The sequence below is a fragment of the Brassica oleracea genome, chromosome C1 (assembly GCF_000695525.1).
Source record: "Brassica oleracea var. oleracea cultivar TO1000 chromosome C1, BOL, whole genome shotgun sequence".
NCBI lineage: Eukaryota > Viridiplantae > Streptophyta > Magnoliopsida > Brassicales > Brassicaceae > Brassica > Brassica oleracea.
Window position 1 is genome coordinate 24,440,917 of NC_027748.1, and position 19,097 is coordinate 24,460,013.

At 32.8% G+C, this 19,097-nt stretch overlaps 1 protein-coding gene across 1 annotated transcript; it reads right to left on the reverse strand.

Annotated features, from left to right (window-relative positions):
- Positions 1-344: 344 nt before the first annotated feature.
- On the reverse strand, positions 345-2,459 carry LOC106343562. Its single transcript, XM_013782815.1, has one exon. It carries the CDS (start codon positions 2,311-2,313, stop codon positions 1,111-1,113), a length of 1,203 nt encoding a protein of 400 aa, XP_013638269.1. The 5' UTR covers positions 2,314-2,459; the 3' UTR covers positions 345-1,110.
- Between the last annotated feature and the right edge of the window lie 16,638 nt (positions 2,460-19,097).

Sequence of the window (19,097 nt, forward strand, 5' to 3'; positions counted from 1 at the left end):
GCCATGATCTTCAAGCCTTCCTGAAATACTCATTGGCCTCAATAAAAGAGAATATGGCAGTTGGTCTTGGGCAAAAATCTGTAAAGACTTCTTCGAAGCATTTAGTGTAGTTGCTGCCAAATATGGAAGGTTGATGGAAAGAGAGATCCGCCTGATCTCCTGGGTGCTGGTGCAGCTGAGGGCTTCTTGGATGTCTTCTAGATGGTTGAGATGATCTTCTGGCTTCCATGAATAAGTCTGGGTCGAACCAAGTGGAGTTGGTTGAAGACTTTCCATAAATAATATCGGTTTTGCCAATTTGAGTAAACCGGCTTGATCTTTTGGTTAGATTGTGATCCGCCTGATCCAGTGTGGCATGGTGCTTCCTAGGATGTTGTGAAGTGCCTCTGAATGACTTAGAAGGTCGCCTGGTTGCCATTCTTGAGGTTGGTTTGATGTGAACCCCGGATCTTCCAAATAAGGCAAGTGTAGAGCTGGTTTGGCCGGTTTTGGGAAATTGATCATATCTCCTAATTTTTGTGGCCATTTCTTCTGATCTTGGGCTTTCTGGAAAGCTGATAAACTCCTATTGACTCATATGATGGGCTTTGCTTCAGGCCGCTTCTTCATTGGGCTCGAATCTTCTTATAAAGTCGCATACTCGCAGATGGACGGGCTGAGAAACATCTGACTTCTAAAATTCATAACTTCTTTCTCCGTGAATATTTTGGCCCAATTCCAATTGGTCTGGACTCCTTCTTGAGTGTAGAATCCATAAATATTAGCCTCGTCATTTAAATCCTCTTGGTTTGTAAGATATGACATTTTTAGTACATGTATGTGCTGGTTGGCGTCTTAGCGGATTGAATAGGGGATTGGATCGACTTCCGGTTCAGCTACTAGTTTGATGGCCGCATCAACAAATTTCTCGGAAATGATTCTCGGATCAGAAATCTATTTAGTTTAGTTTTACTTTCTTGAAAAAAAAAATCGAACACGCTCCCATCTTTTGTCTAATAATAAAACAGGGGGTAAAAAGCAATATTACATATATTAAAACCTTTTGAAAATGTTAAACTATTGCTGTATTTTTATTAATAAACGGTGAATAGAATCTCCGTCGGGTAATTACTATGACGACCGAGAAACTGACTCGGCAAGGTTCCCGATTCGTTTGACGACATCAGGAGACAGTTCCTTAACCGGTTTCTTCTCCTTCTCCGGTCGAAAATCAAAACCAAGTGCGTCCGACACTTCTTCGGAGCTCCATCCAGCTTTACGGAGCGACTCCGAGAACCGAGCCGCTTTCAGAAGCAATGCATCAAGGACCGCTTGGTTGTCTAAAATCACCATCTCATCTTCAAAGAAACCAGATGCCGACACGTGGACAATATCGTCTACGTCGGACTCGCTCCACCCGCCTACTCTTAAAACCGACCCGATCCGGTTCACGTAATCGTCGACCCATTTCGGTGTCTCTGAACGAGGTAGCTCTAAGTTTCTCTCCGGCGAGGAAGAGTGTGACGAAGAAGCCGAGTTTCTCCGGCGACGATCCACCGCCGCGTCACTCCAAAACTCCACCCATCTCGGTGTACCCGACCCACGAACCCGACCTGAATCTAAGCTCAGTCTTGAATAATTAGACGAGGACGAAGACGATCTGGCAGACTTCTCGCTGACCGAAAGCTGCTTAGTGAGGATATCCGGAGACAAATCGGATCCTCTGAAAACAGACTCACGCTCGAAGAAATCAGATAGATCCGACCCGCAACAGAAAATCCGGGTCTCGTCGATGTAGAAAACCGGGTTACCCGCTAAAGACGGGCTACAAGGGATAAAGCAGTGATCGAAAATGGGAATCAACAAAGGAGCTCTCTTGAGAGCGTTTCTTGCGACCCGTAAGGCTTTTTCCGGGTCAGACGGTCTCGGGCCCCAAGATTTGCTCCAGAGAGTGTTTCTCGCGATCTGAAACGACACGGCGGCGATCGGAAGATCGATCATGGCTCGGAGATGGAGACGAGCTCCGGGAGAACGCCAGTCTGGAAACCCGGCGCCGACGGGTAAACCGGCGGAGAGGACGGCGCGGAGATCCGGTGGGAAAGAGAATGCGAACTCAGCTTCGGCTCTGGCGAATTCTGCGTCGGTTAGACCTAGTTGGACTTGGATCCTCGAAGTGTGCAAGTGTGAGATAACTTGGTCGGCGAGAGATGAGAAAGAGACGAGACCGTTCCTGACCGTTGGGGTCGTTGGTGCGGCGGCACGAGCAGAGAGACGGCGGAGACCCGCCGCGTGTGCTGGCCGGAGACCGGTCATTCTCCGTCCAACGTCGACCATCCTGCTTTTTTGGGTAAAGAACAAGAACTTTGTAGAGTAAAAGAGACAATGAAAAAGAGTAAGCTTTATTATGAGTTATGGGGTTTCAGATATGTCTGAATCAGATGGCGTACTGAAGAGAGAGAGAGAGAGAGAGGCTTTGTTGAGCAAAGTAAAAGAGCTTCCTTTATTTATAGCAAGTTTTATTGGTGGGTCCTACTAGTTGTCTTTCTTTATTTATTTATTTGGTGTTATTTAGTATTGTATGAAATATTGAAATAGTTATGTGTGAGAATCTCTAATGACTTCATCGACTAAACTAATTTGATGATTAAAGTCTTTGATATTTTTCTTCATTGAGATTCTTTTATTTATCTAAATCAGCATCAGATACCTTTCTGATCGGTTTACACTTTTGTTTAGTTCTCCTTTCACGGCTCTGATTTTTTTGGAAACACGTAGGACCCCATGCGTAAATTATGGATACAAGGGAGGTTACCATGAGGGTATGACTGAATGCGTAATATTATTTCATGGTTGAATCATCTTATCCGTGAAGGTGTCTTCTATTCAAGTGGTTTAATGTACATGTAATGAAAAATACCTTAATCAAATTATTAGAAATAAATATAGTTTAGCGGCGTTATATAAATCATGCAAGAATAAAATGTAGGTTTATTCTGTATTTTTATTTTAATAAAATAGGTGAGAGTTTAAAATCATATTGTGTTATACAGGATATAACATGCATTTTTTAGAAAGCGATGATATAAAGTATTACAAAAGTAGGTAGGAAAAGTTATAATTTATATATATAAAAGAAAGTTTTGTTCTCTTGGGTCTTCCACGTCCTCTGCCACGTCAGAAAGTCAAAGGAGGAGGAGTCGCCACATGTCTAGGTAACCAAAGTTTTACGTTTCATTTAAACATGTGTGTTATTTATGTGGGCTTTCTAAAATTGGACCTGGCTTAACTTAGGTTAACGACGTCACACTTCTTCTTTCCCGTGAGATCACATCGCCGCCTTCATGTCGATCTTTCTATCCAAAAAACAATGAAGACATCACTGGCAAACGGTTGCCGTTGTCGATTAGATTCACTTAACACAATTAATTTTGTCATTGACATCACCGACCCATTCATCTCAAGTCATCTCATTCAATACACCTCTTCCTGTCCCAAACGGATCTTCACCTATAAATAAGTGAGTTCGATCATGTGAATTTCATCACTTTCTTCTTCTAAATCAATTTGAGGATTTCTATCTGTATTTTCCGATCGTTGGCGACTGAAGATTATGAAAAGTTCTAGGCTTTCACGCACCTTAGAAAAAAAGCGTTGGTATTTGCTTGAATATGAAACGAGTGTTGCTGCTGAGTTGCATGAAAATCATTTATAGCCGATTCCATTCCCACTCGAAACTCCATTTCCGGATATTTCGGGAATCTGATTCCAATACGTCGGCTGATGATTATTATTACCGCAATTTGTGACAGTTCCGGACCACCACGGATAAATCTACCAGCACCATCGTTAAACTCCGGCCCACCATCACCGCCGGAGAATCCATATGCTATTTTTATATTCTCTCAGAAAGCACAGAAAAAGAGAGATTAGATACTCCGTCTGAAGAAAACTAAAGATAGGCAACAGACGAAGTCGCTTCTTTTTTTTTTGTCGTCATTAAGGAACTAAAGGACAATTTGGTTACAACGAATCGGGCTTATCATTGAGGCCCAAATAAGATGCATAAACTTTAAATCCAGCTAAAGATGACCCTCATTTTCAGACTACACATGTGTCCAACTACAATATTTTCTGTGTGACATATGCTTGACACGACGAAGTTGCTTTCTCTTCAGGCATTTTAAGATGATAGTGACGAAAATATAAAAAGAAAGAGTAAATGGTTATGCATCGGTCCGATCAGATATTTACATTTACATTTTCAAGCAAATAAGAAACAAATCGTACGATGTTAAAACACTATTTTATATATATAGATGTGTAATTAGCAATATTACCGGCTAATTTAGCTGATTATTCACCACGTCTCTGTTATTTATTTGCACTTGCGTAAGAACGAAACAAAAATCTTTTACTTTCCCCCTTTTTATAAAATTTGAGAGTTCTATAATATTTTTTTTACCTTAATTGAATAGAGTTAATTAATTAATTACATTTAGATCAAAATCCAATTCAAAGAAATAAAAAACAACTGTAAGTTTTCTGGATTAGTTCGAGTAATAATTCTTATATTTTCTTATAAAAATAGTACTTTCTTCTGTTCGGAATTACATGATGTTTGCACGTAGATTAAAGAAGTTGATGTAGTGTCTATTTTAATCTTTTCGTTAGTGTTCAATGCTAAATTAGTTTTATATCATTTCACTGAAGATCATTAATTACAAAGGTAGAAAAATTCAGATTTTATCATTCTTTATTCTTTACATAGAATTCTGAGAACTTCGAATATATTGACAAAAACATTATTTAGAACGTCAAGTAAATTCGAACGGAATGAGTAATAATTTTTATAGTTAACTTATGATAACAAATACACTGCATAATATTTTACAGTAACTACGTAGTTTTCTCATTACTAGCTTGATTCTTTCGATTGATAGACATTTACTTCTTTTGCGAACAAATAGTTTCTCTTCAGTTCTGTATTTATCAAAGAAAACAAATTAATAAATGTATTTTCATTTAATCTATATACCTAAGACTGTCTGTAAATATGCTTACTTCTTAGTAAGACAGAAGATTGTCTGTAAATGATTAGAAAATCTTCGTGACAAAAACAAAATTCAATTTGTCGCATTTTATGAACTTTTAGTAAAACCTTTAAACCCTAAAAAAAAGGATAAAATAACAAAAATATGGCCCTTGGGTTTCAATTCAAAGTAACACCATATTTTCACATGCAAATGTGATGTCTCCGCTCTTACTCTTCCTTTACCTCTTCCAATAAAAAAATGTAAACAAATTACATTTACATAAAACTCTTCATAATATTTTTGGTCAAACATAAAACTCTTTTTAATGATTTTCATCTTAATATCAATTTTGGTACCGGTTATTTTTAATCCAAAGATTCTTTAAGGTTTAAATTTCATAACTACATAATTATCTAGAAATAATGACAATAACAGTAGTGTAACTATTTTTTTTCCAAAATAATATAATTAAAAAATGTTAATCTTATAATTAATTATATATATCATGGAACATAAACAATTATGGATCAATTTATAAGCATTTTTCAAATAAATTTCGCATCGAAATTATTTTAAACATTGAGTAAATAGTCAAATGGCATAGTGTAGTATTTTGTGTTGTAAAATAAATATTTTAGTTCAATTATTTTATCTGATCAAAATATGATTCATTTTATTTAACAATTATTCTTTGTGATTTTGTAGTGATTTATAACGAGAAAAATTATGATATGCATTTTATAAAAAGCAGAAGACAAATCATCTATCATGCAGTTTACTTATTGCAACAATTTTGATGTTCAATTGACAGAAATTCTATATAAAGCAATTTCACATAATGTCCTATACAAAATATATAATTGCATTTTGAAATTAAAAAAAAAATCATGTTGAATACTTAATGAATTCGTTCGCCGCGCGAAGCGCGGCCCGGCCCTAGTATAGTATATACATGTGATTTATAAGTGATATTAAATTGTTCACTGAATGTATATATAAATTACATCAATTTATCATTGTTTTTTCAAGTATTGGCTGAACTTTTGAAAATTTCATCCGGTTCAAATCAGAACTGCTATCCATCCGGTTTATGATTTATCTCGACCGATTGGATTATGGCATCTCTAATCCCACTTTATTTTCTCCTCTAAAATAGAGTTCATGATAAAAATGCTCTAATAGTACTCTATTTTTTATTCTATAATAGTGTAAACCTATTTTTTACTCTATATATAGAGTAATATTTTTTATTTTTTGTTCATCACTCTATTTTTCACTCTAAAATAAAGTACCATTAGAACAACATTCAATTTTATTATAGAATTATTCTATTTTAGAGGAAAAATAGATTAAACCACCCGAGATGGTGTTAGAAGTGTGTTTCGGATTCAGAAGCATTGTGGAAATAAACAAAGGTTGAAAAGTGATTAGATAAATAGAGGAAAAATAGATTAAACCACCGGAGATGGTGTTAGAAGTGTGTTTCGGATTCAGAAGCATTGTGGAAATAAACAATGGTTGAAAAGTGATTAGACGCAAGCCCATATCACACCCACTCTGCCACGCTGCATCAAATCATGTTCCTCATTTCATTATGGACAACATCAATATGAATCACCGTTTAGTTCTGATTTGGATTTATCCACTTAATCAGAACTAAAAAGTAGCTTATTAATCCTACAACACCAAACCAAAATGTTTTGTTTATTTCTAAAATTATCTGTAAGAAAGGCCGAAGAAAGAACAAACAGTACACAATTCAGTTTACGCGTGAACTGTAGTTGTGAAAGTTGAAAATGCCACCGCTCGCATTTGGATTGTATTAAAAAAAATTATTATCTACCTAGATAGTCGTAGTTTAAATTAATGCGATATCGAATCTATGACCGCTGATGCATAATCTTTAGGCCACACTACTCGGGAATCCCACATGCCAATACCAGTATGGCATAGATTCTTTAGAAAGGAAAATGTTTCCATTGTTCAATCGCAAAAGCATAATTTTAAATAGTAATGTGATAGTACTACAATTTTCAATACTACCATTTATTAAAATATGTGAACATAATTAAAAATTACATAATCATGTATAAACACACTAGTTTGAGTATTCTAGCGTCGTCGCAGCTAAGGCTGGGACGGATCCGGATATCCGGGAAATTTAGGGTATCCGGATCCGGATCCGTCGGATCCGTGGATTTAATATCCGGATCCGGATTCGTTGTTTCCGGATATCCGGATTTTGGATATCCGTCTCTATATTCTATTATCCGCGGATATCCGGATCCGGATCCGGATCCGCAAAAATAATTAAAAATAATAATTTTTTTTTAAAAAACTAAAATTTTAAAAATAATACATAAATGAAATATTTATACAAGATTTATAAATATATATATATATGTCTATAATATTGTAAAAACTAAAATATAATATTACAAAATTAATTTATGTATAAATATTATTATATAAAGTATAAATATTATTATATAAAGTATAAATATTAATGAAATTTAAAAAGTTATTTTTAAAAGTACGGATCCGGATCCGGATATCCAGACCTAAAAATTAAGATATCCGGATCCGGATCCGGTTTGGACGGATCCAAGATTTTACTATCCGGATTCGGATCCGGACACCCCGGATATCCTATTTTCGGAGCGGATCCGGAGCGGATCTCGGATCGAATCCGGATCTCGGATAATAAGTCCCAGGCCTAGTCGCAGCTGCCTAGTATTAAAAGCATTAATTTTCAAATAAACGGTCCCTTTGTCAGCTTAACCACATGTTAGGTATTGGATTTATCGACTTTTTCCGTAGCTATCGTAGATTTACGCTAAATATTTGATAGTGTTTGAGATGTAAAACTAGGGAAGTAAGAACTTTGTGGACGACAATATCCTCAGAACACAACGATAGAATTAGGTTCGATTCGTCGAAAATGGACTTTGTTATTTGTGTCAAATAACATCGAGATCTCGGAGGAGAGAAAGGATCGTGACTGAACTCGGGATCGAGCTGCCTACGTACCCGTCAAGGGATCAAGTCTAAACGTAGTTCAATTATCATCATCTCGAGTGAGATGTCGGTTTTATCGGTCTTGGGCAAGACATTTGGTTTGCCGGTTCATCGATCTTGAGCGGGTGATACGTCAACTTTGTGCACATGGCATTGTATGAATACAAGCTCGTGCTATTAGCATGATCAAGGTTCGCTATTATTGTCTTGTTCGGCTCTTCTAATAAAGAGAAGAGTTTGATCTCATCAAATAGATTGTCGTGTGTTTATGAGATGAAATAATGGTGAGAATACTCGTTTACGGTTAAGAGGAGAGGTCGAGCTTTTGTTCAGCTCCAGATATAATGACTTCGAAGAGCTACGTCCTCTCGTTTGATTTCTGTAATCAACATAAATAATTATGTATATATCTTTTCTTCTTCTTAAACAATTCTAATTGTTTAAGTTATTTTCCTGGCACAATGATTCCATCATCGGTGGTAGAAATAAGATCTCTTTTATTTTTATTCTCTTATGGGAGATCTCGCTCTCTCCAGTCGGACCTCCTTTTACGAGAGCTACGTCTCTGTCCTTTATAGGAAGATCTTGCCTCTGTCCCCCTTGGTTTGTTGCTGCACGTGCTCCTCAAATGCAGCACATGCTTCCTTATTTTTAGGGATGTCGAGACCGTTTCTCGTGGAGTGTTGTTACATTTCTTTAACTTGTTCGTGTATGGTCGGTTTAGTCTTTAAACCATTTAAATCATGAATTGGTCCAATTGTTAAACCGTTTATCTTGAACCGAGATATGGTAAACCATCAAAGAGCTTGTGGCGGAACGGTTTCGGTGAGGAATCCGGTCTCAACATTGACTTTCGATTTTCTTTTATAATCGTTTTGTTCCGCGATCTTCGTAACCGTTCCCTCGATCTCTGGACTTCGGCTCGTATGTTCCACATGGGCTCCTCTTTGCTATGTGTCGCGCGGCCCACACTTCCTTCAGCCCATTCGGAACATGAACCAAAATTGGGTCCAACAGCTATGTTTTAAAATATTTTTAATGTTTTAAAGTATTAAGTTGTGTGCTTTATTTCGAAATACAGTCAAAATTTTCAAGAATTATTTTATAATATGCTAACGAACGGGTCAACGGCATAGACTTCTATAACTCGGGATTTTATAATCGTTAAGTAACAGATACGATTTTGTATTTATGAGGTATGATCTAAATCATATTCATAAGTAACAGATACGATTTTATAATCGTTGGTGAAGAGACGGAACGAGTCTCCAGTTTCACATATTTGTACTAATTTTACAATTTCTTAAAAATAAAATCGCAAATTTTGTCCCTTCGCTAAGCAAATTCAGTAATAATTTTTAAATCTTGTAGTAACTGGTATATTATTTCTGAATATTTTTATCACCAGACTATTTTTTTTTTTTGATCAAAATCACATAGACTAGTTTTTCTTATTGTGTTTTTCAACATCTAAAAGTATAGTAATTATAAATAAGCTGAGTAACTTCGAGGCCACTCCACTTGCTCTGTCCAGGTATAGGGTCCGAATAGGGTCCGAATGATAACGGTGGTATTATAATATAAGCGGTACGGAATCAGAGTGTGGTACGGTGCAACTGTGGTTCATGCGATTTGCGGTAACTATTCAAAAGTGTTAACTATTCATCTATTTTATATTATAAATATTTTCAACGTTTGGTGGCGTTATACCATTCACAAACATGATCCATCTACACTATCAATCTACAAGTTCGCTGAAACATTGTTATATCATTATGCTATTTACTGCTGAATTGACAAATTTCTTCATTATTTTCATTTTGTTGTTGGTTTGTAGTCGACCATGAACATAATAACACTAAAAAAACTAACAATATGAATTTGAACCTTAGATCTCGTGATCATTAAAAATTGGACAAAAATCTCATATGGACCAAATGGTCAAAAAATATTCTACAGCATCCAAAAAAAATATGTATGGACATCTATCATGTAAATTACTGTAACACCCTTAATGAAACTAAATTAAAATAAAATTAAAAACACGAAACTAAAAAAATTTGTGGTCGCCGGCGTAGGGTTTTTTCTTCCTCATTCTCTGCGTCTTTTCTTCTACGACTCCTCGTCTTCAACCCTGTTCCACTACAGCGGCATCGACGTTGAAGTTTGTTATCCACCATGTTAAATGGCGTCCAAACTCGTGACATCCCTTGCTTTATCTTGAGCTCAGATGCCACAACCTCTTCTCAGCTTTATTCTCCAACTCCTCCGCCGGTTTGGTGAGCCACAACCAAACCTGATTGAGACATCATCCCCAGCGATCCCAACAGCTTTGGTGCCCAGCATGTACTCGACTCCATGACATCGGCATCGTGGATGAAGCTCTTCATCCACTGTGGCCTTCTCTCTTCCAAGACCAGAGCTTTAAATCTTCACTGAACCCATGTGCCTTCACCACATTACGATTCACCACCGCAGCTTGCCTCTCCAAGTTCTCTGTCTGTCACTGTTCCCTCATCTCTCTTATGCGACCTCCGGTGATCACTTGTGTCCATTTAAGACGAGTATAGCACCGATATACTCAACATGCATGAAAAATCTTGCTTTCAAGGCCAAATATTGAGAAATGGAAGCTGAATCAACAGCTTTTTCAGGTCCTATACCAAGACTGAACTCTGTCAAAGACACATCTTCAATAAGAGTGGGATCAGTCAGAGTTTTGATGTTAAGCCTCTCGAGATAAACACTTCACTGAAAATTCTTATAAAAATTTAAGTGGACTTTCGCGTTTTTTAACTTATGATGTGTATTGAAACCTGCAGCTATTGGATGGTCTCTCTGTGGAATGTAGGAAGTTTGGAGACGTTTTGGCGAGTAAAGTACGTATAATTTCAAAAGATATCAAAGATGCGAGGTATAGTAAAAGCAGCTAAGTGATCAGTGTTGGCTTGCCAGCTTGTGCAATTATCTATGAGATTTTATACTGTGTCAAAGTCAATAAGTCCGGCTTGTTACTTAATAAAGTCTCAACTTTTTGTTTTCTTACTTTCACTTCTGATGATTAAACAAAGAACACAATATTTTCTTTATCGGCACGACACTCCCAATGTTTACGTGACTGCATTTATGCTAAAGACACAAAAACAAAAGAATTTAATGATTATCATTTACTTAACATATGTAACTATAAATTTTATGAATATATGTGATTTATCTTTACAAACATCAAACATATTTTTAAAAAGTTATGATGTGAAAGTATTGGTAAAACCCCTAAAACTAGATATATAAACAATTGATATCATTTTTATTATATATTAGGTGAGTATTATTGGTACAACTGGTGCAACTTTGACATTCAGAAATTGATAAAACAAATTTGGTATTCCATATGAGAAAAAAATGATATTATAAACATTGTATGAACACATAAATAAGTGGTACAACTAATAAAATTATATTTTATGTATGGTGCAACTAATGTTTTTCAATTTTGTAGTCCAAGTACAACTATGTTCAAGCCGGTACAACTCACAAACTGGTACAACTACGTGTTAATATGTTCATTTAGTTGTACCAGTTTTTGAGTTGTACCGACTTGAACGTAGTTGTACTTGGACTACGAAATTAGAAAAAAAAATTAGTTGTACAATACACAAAATATAATTTTATTAGTTGTACCACTTATTTACGTATCCATACCATGTCACAAATGTTATTTATCATATGATTCCTATTTTTATTAAGGTTTTAGAATACATATATTTTTTATTTTTGCAATTATTACACCACCCTATAAGTTTATATAATATACCTTATATTTTTAAGGTTTCTCTTATTTGATTAGACCAACATTTTCACTGGTTCTGCATAATCATCTTCTACAGCATCATTAATACGCTGTAAACAAAAATCAAATATCACCACAATACAAAAAAAAAATAGTTTGCATCATTTATTTTTAATATTTGCATTATTTATAAATGATGTAAAATTGATCACTTAAAAAGTGACTCTGGAAGTGGTGATGCACATAATTTACAACAATTCATTTAATAATTGATGTAAAAATATAAATTATTTGCATCAGTTCATTTTACAAAAAATTAGTCTCAATTTTAAGAAGTTATTCAAAAATATGTATCATTTACAACAACTGATTTATATCATTTACTAATTAAATGTAATTTTAACAAAATTATGTGATTAAAATGATTTCTTTGTTAAATAATTCTTAATTAATATTTTTGCTGATTATTTTTATTATTTGTTGCAATTTTGTTTGTTTCTAATATATTTTATTATCTTGATAAACAAACTAAAATTTTATAACTGTTTATAAGAATTGTATTAATACATCACGATTAAAAAAATTATTTGCAAAACAAAAATACATAAATCATACATCAAACCCAATCTTTTTCTTCTTTCCGGTGACTCGCGTTTTTAAAGCAATAGTTGAATTTGGCTCCGCATCTAGCTTTTTGGCCTCGAGACCAAATAGATGAAGATGATTTTTTTTTTCTAAAAATTGTACAACTAGTATAACTAGTAAACGTATCAATTCCAAATCAAATATTACTGAAAATATAATATTTATATATTTGACACATGCATGCAGGGGAGATTAGACCAATATGTCTTATTGGTTCTATGTTTATATATTTTTTTTCAACTTCCAAAGTATTTGGGGATTTATCCTAATGTTCATTTCTTTTTCCTCTCAACCGCCTGCTGGCGACCTGGAAACTTCTAAATCAATTTTTAAATCTAAAAGAAAATACAAACTTATAATAGGTTATTAATAACGAAAATAAAATAATATTGTAATATCAATAAAAAATTTTATATTATCATTTTTTATTTGGATAACTTAATAAAATTTCATAATATTCTAAAGAATCACAAATTTATGCAATGTTAAAAAATATATGAGTAATTTAATCAATGTTTTTTTTAAAATACTATAAGATATTTTGTGTTTTTATCGGATCAATGGTATCAGATTGCGGGTTAATAGTGAGATTTTGGATTTTTACCGGGTTCTATCGAATTTTTAAATAACGATTTTTTCATTAAATCTGAACCGGATTATATATAATGTATCAGGTCTATAGGTTTAACCACAAATCTAGGTCGGATATGAAAAAAAATTCTTAAAACTCAAATATTATTACAGAACAACTACCATATTTCGAACAAATACCATATTTTGAAGAGAAAATAAAAACAAATGATATAAACCTAAAAACTCAATTGTTATGGTTCGAATAAAAAATAATGATAGTTTATAAATCAGTTTTCGATCAATAAATGAAAAACAAGCCCGTGCTTTTTAAGCGTGAATCAAAATCTAGTAATTTATTAAATTGTATAACTAGTTCAAATGTACAATTAGTACAACTAGTACAACTGATATAACTGTACAAGTGGTAACTGTACAACTGATATAACTGTACAACTGATATAACTGTACAACTAGTACAACTGGTACAACCAATAAAAAATAATTTTAAATATTTAAAGTTAAATGAATATGGGTCGGGTTTTGGGTATTGAGTTTGAGTTCGGATTTAGTTGGTTGGGTTGGTAAATAAGTTAAAGTTTTTAGGTTTTATGGATATTTTGCTGACCTTTCATATTAAATTTAATTCTAAAAGAAATTCAAATTATAAGGGGTCCAAAATAGATTTTTTCAGATCCAAGTGGTCCATTATAGAATTTGATCCTTAAAAATTGGAGCAGAAAAGAAGTTGGATCAGATCTATAGGTAAGGAGTATAACTTATTAAAAAATTTGGTAACAAGACAAACAATTAGTTTGTTTATTAAAACTGACAATTTTTTCGTCGAGGCATGAACTATATTTTATACAACGATGTGAAAGGTTGGACTTAGGTATGGGTAAGAGCTAATGAAATGTTCATAAGGTGAAGAGTATTTGTTGTCTGGATGTGAAGCTTTTGGAACACTTCAAGTTAGATGTTTAATTGTTAGCTTAAGCTGTGCGACATTTTGTAGGGTCCGTTTGTCCCAACCACATAATCTAACATCTTTTAACGAATTTTGTAGCAGATGTAAAGGGAGGTAACATTTTTTGCAACTAGTTCATTGATTTTTTCCGGAACATGTATGTTTGTGGTTGATTGATTGATATCATAAGAGCCAATCTACAAATGTAGTATGATTTTAACATCCCAGATCCAGTTTCATCCATTTTTGTTGTCTTGTGCAGATTGAATATAGACTTTACTACTTTATATTAAGATACAATCTGAAAGTTCGTACACTTTCGCACATAAGTAACATTCCTCTTTAAGAAGACGTTTACTTTTGTTTTTTCCCAGTATAATTGTTTTACTATGTAGAAGGGAAGGGTGGTTGTATTTGAATATAATATATGACATGTAGAAACGAAATGAGAAAAAAATATCTATTATTTGGCATGACAAATGAATTACAAATAATGAGGTCTATTTGACTATCCCAAATCAAGTTTAGATAAAACCTTGTATTTTGCACGACAAATGATAAGATCAAACATCTTCGACTTCACGTGATGTTCCTTATATCTTTGACAATTGACATATATGTCGACGAAATTTATGTCAATATCCTTGAATTTGAAGTGTCGTTACAAAAAGTCATTGTCGTTAGACAATTTTGGTCCGTTTTGTGTGGCTTCGACTCTATCAACCGTTGCTATGTCCCCACTTGATCACAACTATCGATCAGTCAATTTGGTCCAACTGCTCTAGTTTGGTTCAATGTCGCAATAATAATTATGAAAAATGTCAAATCTCTTGGTGTGATAAGTTTGTTTTCGTAACTGATTTTTCTTGTTGGTTGATGTTAAGAGAACATAGGAGCTCAAGGTTTGGTATATTATACTTCCTTTCGACTGACTGAAAAGATAGAACATGAAAATGACCCAAATAATATCATATATAATTACATAAGGATAAATATTAAATCTACTAGCACTGGTAAAAGATAATTACCAAACCTAGCTAGTGCATATTCTAACTAATTTTTCGAGACTGGTCGGACGACTAAGCCATGATAATTGTATTTGTCCAGAAAGAGTGGTATGTGTTGGACTTTAGTGGACCAAAGGAGAACGATTCGACCACTAAGGAGGGACCGGAACTGCACCTTCAAGCTTTCCAGAGCGTATATGTTGGTTGTAGCCTACTCTGAAGGATATAGTATTAGTTTCCGCTGTTTTAAAAATAATTATACTAAGCGAAATCGAATCTGAGTAGTGTTTGTATCCAATTCAAATTGTAATATGGAAGAAAACATTAAAAAATGTATTGATTTGATCGTTTATTCTTTTTACCTTCATTTATCGCATTTTAAGGCGAACCACTCAATATAATAACAAAATTTACAAAGAAGACATATCTTAGTCATGGACTAGTATTAATTATGCTGAAACCTCATAACCAATACTAATGATATATAGTTATATATAAATTGCAAGAGGGTTAAAAGCTCGATCACGCAATTAATTTATACCAAAATATCACTACCAATGTGCTCAGCACCTTATCACTACCTTCCACGGTAAACCTACTTTACGAATAATGATGAGAAGTAGACCGTATTATAAATGTAAATAGATATATCAAGTTGCTATTTATAATTTTAACTCATATCCACAACAAAATACAGTATATCATGTTCTAATCAAATATAGTTACAATCTATTACAGTTAAAGTCGTCTGAATTCAAAAAAAAAAAAAGTCGTCTGAATTCAAAAAAAAAAAAAAGTCGTCTGAATTCTATTTAAGGTCTTATGAAAATTTAAAATAAATATAATAGCAACACACAGAGGCGGCCTATATCGTTTCAACGATAGACTAGTATGTATTACAATATGAACAAAACCTAGGTTCATCCCTAAGGTAAACCTTTAAATTTACATCTCTTCTTCTTACCAATCAAAAATGCACATAAATTAATAATAAAATACATTATTTTTCTTTAAAAAAAATCTAAAATAATTCAAAAAAAATAATGACGCTCATTTTAATGACGATAACGCCACTAACTAAACCTTAAATCTTAAATTCTAAACCATAAACCTTAAATCTAAACCCTAAACCCTAAATTCTAAACCCAAACTCTAAACCCTAAACTCAAACCCTATATCTTAAACCCAAATCCTAAACTCAAACCGTAAACTCTAAACCCAAACCCTACGCCTTAAACTCAAACCCTAGATCCTAAACCCAAACCTAGACTCTAAACCCAAATCTTAAACCCTAAAGAAACAACATCAACATTAACCCAAACCTTTAGGATATAGGATTTGGGTTCCGGGTTTACGATTTGAGTTTAGGGTGTAGGGATTAGGTTTGGATATATGGTTTGAATTTATAGTTTATGATTTGGGTTTAGAATATAGGGTTTGGGTTTATGATTTACGGTTTGGGTTTAGGGTTTATGATTTAGGTTTAGGATATAGGATTTGGGTTTAGGATATAGGGTTTGAGTTTACGGTTTACGGTTTGGGTTTAGAGTTTAGGATTTTGGTTTAGGGTATAGATTTAAAGTTTAGGGTTTAGTTAGTGGCGTTAGTATCATTAAAATTGACGTTATTATTTTTTTCAATTATTTCAGTTTTTCTAAAATAAAATTAATCTATTTTATTATTAATCTAGGTGATATTTTGATTGGTAATAAGAAGAGAGGTGAATTTAAAAATTCACCCTAACCTAAATCTTGTGCTTACAATATATACTAAAGATGCATAGCAATACAAATAAATTCAAATAGGCTTAATTAATGCTTCCCCATGTGCTTAATACATCATTAGTTATTATCCTCCACATAACATGTCTGCAAATAATTATGAGAACACGTAGACCGTATTGAATATGCATGTAGTTATATAATGTTTTTTGTAACTTTTAGCACCGTAACCTAATGGTTAAGGTTCGAAAGTTTTTACATTCAGGTCTGAAGTTCGAATCCCAGACTATGCAATTTCTTGCAGATTATAAGAAATCTAGGTTTCAAATTCCAGAGAATGCAATTTATTAATGCAGACTACAAAAGAAAGGCTTACAAGGAATCTTCAGCATCGCACAAGTAAAATCTGGTCAAAAATGAATCTTCATAGGACGGCTCAGATGATACAGTTAGGCGTAGATCTTCATAAGGCAGATAATATTGTCGGTTATCGAATCGTCTATATAATCTTTTTCATAAATATAATCTCATAATAAATCAGCGTTAATATATATATATATATATATATATCATGTTGCTTAATTTAAATATTTCTCTAACTTTTGGTTTGGTAATATTACAGATATAGTTGTCATTACTATTTCAATTGTATTGGTAAATAGTGCCAATATTTTATTGTTTCTAAATGAAACGGAGAGACTTTGATCGATCATGTAAAAAACAACGGTACAAAGTTCATTTAGTAAATTTTCTTTGTTATGGCTATGTAGTTACAATTCATAATTTTCTTTTAGGAATTGACATTAAATATTAAATATAACCAACGATTCTTTTTTTTTGACAATACAATTCTAGTTTCTTCATATTACGAATGCAGGCCTATAATATTAAAAATAGACGATTCTATTCAAAGTAGAAGACACTATATTGCTTGATTCGCTACCACTTTGTTATAAATCATTCACACTTTGTTGTTATTAAATTAACACTCGTGTGGCTGATATATCTCAGATCTCTTCTTTACAAATCGATTCTTGGTAGGTTATATGAAGGCTATAAAGCCTACAACTGTAGAAGCAAGCGTGCTTGTGGTGGCGAGGAATAAAGTGAGTTTCTCAATGTTGTCTTCATTTTTTGTCCAAGATATGTTTTCTTTTTTAGTTTTGAATTTTGATATTTCTTTTATTTTTATGTTGGAATGAGGTTTGCAAATCGCAAGTGTGAAAGTTGGTTCACTCTATTTTTTTTTTTTTCAAAATAGATTAACTTTATAATAGAGTTGAATTCTAATCAAATAATATTTTATTTGTGAAAAATAAAGTGATGAACAAAATTTAAAGAAATTTTTTAAAATAAAGTGATGAACAAATAAAATTTTAATTTTTCTCAAAATATTATATAAAGGAAAGTTTTAATTCTACAAGTTTGATACTACTTTTCAAATTTACTTTTAAAGTATAATCATTTTCGAAAATACCACAAAATTTTGATTAAAAGATTAAATTAACTCTCATAAATCATTTATAAATATTTAAGAATGATTTATAAAACATTTGTAGAAGTTTATAAACTCAATCCCACCCCCTAAATACTAAACCCTAAACAATTATCACTCAACCTTAAACTCAAAGGTTATAGTATTTTTTGATTGAGTGTATTTTGTAAAGCGGTAGTCAACTTAGGATATTTTAATCAATTTCTTATGAGATAATAGCTTTTTTACATTTTCTGTTTATATTTAATATACGAATTATATATAAAATAGTCTATAAATATATATTATTTTTATGCATTATCATCTATAAATATGTTAATAGAAAATTATACATATTTAGCTAAATATACAAATATTTTTACAATATAATTTCCTTCCACTAAGTTATTATGCATGTTGTTTCTACATCATCTGAATATGTAACTTTAGTGTTTGTTAGTAGGTTGTAAGGATATCATAGAAAGCCTTCGGCCATTTGAAAAGAGAAATTTAATATGATAATCTTCAATTTTTTAATTAAAAGAAATATAACTCATAAGCACATCACTTTAGTCTCTATTTTTAATCAAATACAAATAAATCTCTTTTTTTACCTGTCCATTTTAGTCTCTTTAAAAATTAGATCATTTAATTTTCTTAGTTATATTTAATGAATGATTTTCGATGGGACTGTAATAGCGTAGTCAACAAAATATAATAATTTTTGGTTCCAGTTTTAAAATTTAAAGAGTAAAATAGTATTTTAAAATTCAAGTTTTTTCAAAGAATTATGAAAATTTTAATATGTCACAAATAAGTTAAATTTTATGAACAATAATATTCAATAAAAGTTTGTATTTGTTTACAACATATATATTATGACACATGTATGC